Source organism: Ornithodoros turicata, unplaced genomic scaffold, assembly GCF_037126465.1.
Source record: "Ornithodoros turicata isolate Travis unplaced genomic scaffold, ASM3712646v1 Chromosome39, whole genome shotgun sequence".
Taxonomy (NCBI): Eukaryota; Metazoa; Arthropoda; class Arachnida; order Ixodida; family Argasidae; genus Ornithodoros; species Ornithodoros turicata.
Window position 1 is genome coordinate 1,015,877 of NW_026999369.1, and position 5,579 is coordinate 1,021,455.

Sequence of the window (5,579 nt, forward strand, 5' to 3'; positions counted from 1 at the left end):
CAAGAGTGCCCCGCACCCCAGCATGGTGCTGTTGAATGTGGATATGTGTCACCAGAAGCCTAGTAAAATGGTGACTTGTCCAGGTCGCTGAAGACCAGTCGGGTTTTGAGTCGAAGAAGACAGTTAGAATCTGAGAAAATCTCGAAAGTCTTGAGAGAGTCGTGTCTTTCAGGATGCAGACCGAAAGCTTCTAGTTGCACGCCCTTATACCAATAGTGTTCCGCTATTTGTTGTTCGTCAAGTGATAGGGAGAGAGATCGTCGGCCTGGGGCGCTAGGCGACCTTTGGCAACGTCGAACAAAACGGAAAATCCACGCCGTTACGGTTATGACACGCATGTAGCTACTGTAATCAAGGAGAGTTAGTAAAGGCTGAGAGGTTACGTGAGTGTGCAGGACCGAGATCTCTTCAGGACATGAACAAAGAGGCTCTAAACTCTGAGTTGATGAGCCGAGTGAGGAGGGTTCCGGAGGCCAGAGGGCAGGAGGTTCATGAAGCCATTGAGGTCCAGAGAGCCACGCCTGGTTCCGCAGAAGCTGGCTGGCTGTAATTCCTCGCGATAACAAATCAGCAGGGTTCTGATGCCCGGGACAATGCCTCCAAAGGTCTGGAGATACATAACGCTGGATCTCTATGACGCGATTGCTGACAAATGGGGGGAGATTTGTTGGCGTTGTCCGAATCCACGATAGAGCAATCATGGAATCGGTCCAGGCGTGACATTGAGAGCGGGGAATGTTAAAAACTGCTGACGCAGTCTGGATTAGTCTTGAGGATAGTAAGGCGGCGAGAAGTTCTAGTCTCGGAAGAGTCTGTCGCTTTAAAGGTGCCACTCTAGATTTGGCAACGACGAACGAGGTGCGTGTTGTGTCCGGGTTACGGAGGTAGACGACTGCTCCGTAAGCCAAGGGGCTTGCATCACAAAATGTATGAAGGCCAAAACTTTCGAAGTTCATAGAGACATCAGGATCCAAAAGTCGGGGTACCGAGAAGTTTTGAAGTTTCGGTATTTCTGAACACCACCCTTGCCATGCGGTTGAGTGTTCCGGTTGAAGTTGTGTATCCCATGAAGCCTTTTCCTCCCATAGGCGCTGGAAAAGAATCTTGGCAGATATAGTGAAAATGCACCAAGAATCCAAATGGGTCAAATATGCGAGATACGGCGCGCAAGACCTGTCGCTTTGTGCATGGGCTAGACTTCAGGAACTCGGATACGGAAGACAGAGCACAGCATAGGTCATCGGTCGTGGTGCACCAAGTAACTCCTAAGACGTTAACAGAAAGTGTCGTAGCACGGCTTAAACCTTGCTCTTCGAACTGTTTCTGAAGTGCAGGTTCGTTGGTGAGCCACTTGCGAACTGGTAGACCTGCCTTATCGAAAATTTGAATAGTTTCTTTGAACAACTGCAGATCTTGAGGGTAATCGTCCGCGCCAGTAACAAGATCGTCGACATAGAAGTTATCTTTCAGCTTGCTGGTTGTCCAAGGGTACTCCAAGGCTAGAGACTGTAGGTGATGTTGAACTGTGGCGGCCAGAAGGAAAGTGCTGCATGTGGCGCCGAACGGCACTCTTGTCATGCGCCATACTTCAAGGGGAGGGAGATCTCCGCCTACTGTAGGTGCCACCTTATACCAGAAGAAGCGAAGGTAATCCCGGTCTTGTTTGTCGAGGAAGATCTGGAGGAAAGCCTACTCTATGTCCGCAACGATGGCGACCCTTTTAGAGCGGAAGCTGAGCAGAAGCCGCAACATGTCCGGATTGAGGTTTGGTCCTGAGGCGAGGAGATTGTTCAAGGATTGTGATCCTGGTCCCTTTGAGCTAATGTCAAAGACAATCCTCACTTTTGTAGTCTCCCGATCTTCGCGTATTACGGCATGGTGGGGCATGTAATATGCTTGAGAGACGAGGGACGAAGGGTTTACCCTTTCTGCATGGTCTAGGTTAATGTATTGTCGAATAGTTCTGTCATATGTCTCGAGAAGGGCTTTACTTTGACGGAGTTTCCTGGTTAGGACGTTAAGTCGTTTCAGAGCCAGCGACTGGTTATCAGACAGAGTCTTCTTGCTCCCCTTCCATGGAAGACGAACAGTGTATCGTTGTTCGGATAACCGGGTTGTTACCGCGAATTGCTGAAGAACAGGGTCCTCTTGAGGTCTGGCGGGGCAAGATATCTCCTCAATCCCAAGATGTTCAACATCCCAAAATCGTCGCAACTCCTGACTTATGGTAACATCTGTCGCCTGTACATGTAATGCATGAGCCACTTGGGCATGAGGTTCGTGGTTCGACGGAGCAGGGCCTTGTAGGACCCAGCCGAAGATAGTTTCCACGGCGACTAGACCTCTGCGAAGCTTGCGAACCTTTCCTGTTACGACGCTCCAGTAGTAGTCGCATCCTATAAGGATTGAAATTCCTGGTATTTCGAGGCGATGAACAGTGTCGTCTGCCAATGTCATGTTTGATTGAGAGAGTTCCTTAATGAGATTTCCATCGGGAATTGGGAGACTTCCCATACACAAGTCCTCAATCTCGAGTGCTTCGAGCTCTAAAGACTGCGCGCTTAAAGGTGATGTCAAGGCAACCTTGACACGACGTGATACGTTTTCGTTGTTGGCGCGACGTCCTAAAGCAAATATAGTGAGCTCTTCGTAGCCCGACGTAGAACAGTGGAGTTTGGCAGAGACATCCTTTCGGATGAAGGTGCGTTGGCTGCCCCCATCAAGAAGTATACGTATGAGTCTTCTTCGGGATGATGGCCTGGCAGATGCCGTTGCTCGTGCGGTCTGCAGTAAAATGACTGAGCTAGGATTGACGGTAGAAACATTGATGGAAGCGCGATCAGTGAGGGCTGCCATATCTTGAGAAGACACTGTCAGCTGGTCAGTCAATGGTATGGCAGAACGTGGAGATATCAGATTCTGTTCTACAGAAGAGACGTTTGTGGCTTCCGGAGCCTTGCAGCATAAAGCGGTTAAGTGTTTACCACAGCAGTTGCTACAGGACAGATTTCTAGAGGTTCGGCAATCCTTTGCAAGGTGCTTGTATTTGCCGCATTTGAAGCAACAGCCGGCTTGTTTCAATTTAGTAATCTTCTGGTCAGGGGTTAGGAATACGGTGCAGGTGGCAACCGAATGCTGTTGTGAACCGCACAGTATACATCTTTGTATTCCTTTGTTCTGATGCGTGCATTCTGTGGTTGCTGTAAGAGCGGCGGCTGAGGCGTTTCTTTGAGAATGTACCGGAGGCAGAGCTAGCGCTGAACTACCAGAATCCTTGCGTCGAACTACCATCCTTTCTCTGTTTTCAATTTCTCGTCGAAGAAAGGCAAGTAGGGATATGAGGGTGGCAGACTCAACCAGAGTAGAACTTTCGTGATGCGATTCCGAGGAAGATGTCGCTTGTGTATTATCCTCATTGGCCCCTATTTGTCGGCGGTAATATTCAAGTTCCAAATCCGGAGGAAGTTTGCGTAGCAAAGCCGTGACAAGTACAATGCTGTAGGAACTTTCCGGTACACGAAGGCTTTTCAAGTTTCGCATCCGTACTGTAACTGTGTCGTATAACATGCGAAGTTTCGCCACGTCGTCGGAAGACCGCACCACTGGAAGCTCAAGAAGATGAGTCATGTGCTCTGATATCAGACGATCGGGATTTCCAAACTGCTGATGAATAATTTGGATGGCCGTAGGATAATTCTCCACAGTGAGATCAAGATCTCTAATTGCGAGGTCTGCCTTCCCTTTGACTAGAGATCTCAAATACTGGAATCTTGCAATAACTGATAAGGTTGGATTCTGATGGACTCCAGAACTGAATTGGTCCCAGAAGGACTGCCAAGATGACAGTTCCCCAGTAAAGGGTTCAATTTGGAGCTTTGGTAATCGTGGCACGTTAGTGGACAATTGTAATGCCGTGTTGCTTTGGATTAGGGGTTGGCGAGCGTTGTTAGTCGTTGGAAGACTCGTGTTCGAAAGATGGCGCTTCGCCCTGAGGGTAGCATCGGCAATAAGCTCGAGATACTGGTCACATCCTTCCGCTTCGGTATCAATTTCGTCATCGTCCACAAGGGCTGCAATCTGGCTATCCATACTTGCGAGTATAGCCGCCTTGTCGGTGAGAAGAGAAAGCTTGAGCTCTAGATCTTGGCGAGAGGGGCTTGTCGAATCCAGGAAGTCCTTGATCTCGTCGGTTAGCCTTGTGATCCTGGCGCGTACAGGGGCCCGTTGTCGTTTTAAGCGGTCCATGCTCGGAGAACCCTTTCGTCCAGAAGAGAAGAGGTGTGTATGCCTCCCGGGTTTCGGCACCAAAATGTAGGAAAGGATGACTCCAATGCAGAACAACCGTTTAATCCAACACGAACGAGCAACTGTACACGAGCTCGAGCTCTGACGATTAACGAAGCTGTACGCAGGTGGGGTCAGGTGATCCTTATCCTCTTCGCAATTTCTTGTAGAAACCTCCCTGTTTCTGTACTGTATTTCACGTACAAAGCCCTTGTACCCGAATGTCAGGTGAGCATGTCCGCTATATTTGTAAGTGCAACTACAGAACACATTGTTTTTGTCTTGCAGAGAACAGTACTTTTATAAAGACATTACACATCAGCATTGAATAAGTGTTCAGGGATAACTGAATTTACTTGTGACAATCAGAGAGAAGACAACCAGGTGGCACTTCACAGCTCAGATGACGAGATACAAGAACGCCCACAGGAGCAGCATGCTATCCCTGCAAGCTACCCACAGCGTTCAGCACGCAGTGATAATTGAACTATAATTACTTTTGTTAGCCCGGTTTCTATATATGAGCGTTTTTATTAGTATGGTGTTACGAAAGAACATAATTAATGACGTGTGTAAACTGGTCAACAAACCAGTGTAACCAGAATAATGCTTCAAAATAGTACGATAGAAACTGTCCTTGCATTTTGGTATGTAAAAAAATGCATCTCGTTACTGATAGCACCATAGCAGTGTTACCACCATGTGCAGCAGTGCACCATGCTAGTATTGCTTTCAAAGTGCAATAGAACATTGCATTCAGTGATGCTATGTCTGACCGATATAGTCCTGTAAATTGCTTAATGTTGCAACTCTAGTGTATTTTGTTCAATTCTGAAATGAAAGACACTGTACATAGCAGATGCTTATGCTGCTTCATGATTGAAAAAAAGATAAACTTGTGCCTTAAATGGCAAAGTTAGCTTTGTTGTCGTAAGTGGCTTAATGTTATTAAAATGGCACCTCATATTTTGGTTAATAGGGAAACGCAAACGAGCTCTACCGCCTCTTGACGACTCCGATGAGGACCACCATGTAGATTCTATGGATCTTCCTCACGTTCCAGCTAATTTTCCTCGGAGCTCGTCTCAATGTAAGACAAGTCTCAACAGCATTTAAATGTTAAATTTTATTGCACTTCCACAATACTGCATATGTCTCTAGGTGATGAAATTGAAGGACCAGCTTTCACAGCCCGAATGGGAAACGTTATCAGCTCAGGAGATAACAGAAATGGTGAGTGCTGTATATGGCTATTAAATAAGCTATGCTCTAACGCCCTATTTTCCGTGAACTTT

The 5,579-nt window shown here is 47.3% G+C and overlaps 1 protein-coding gene across 1 annotated transcript; it reads right to left on the reverse strand.

The window, feature by feature from the left end:
• Positions 1-1,689: 1,689 nt before the first annotated feature.
• Positions 1,690-4,245, reverse strand: LOC135374018 (uncharacterized). The gene has a single exon (XM_064607037.1). It carries the CDS (start codon positions 4,243-4,245, stop codon positions 1,690-1,692), a length of 2,556 nt encoding a protein of 851 aa, XP_064463107.1.
• Positions 4,246-5,579: the final 1,334 nt, after the last annotated feature.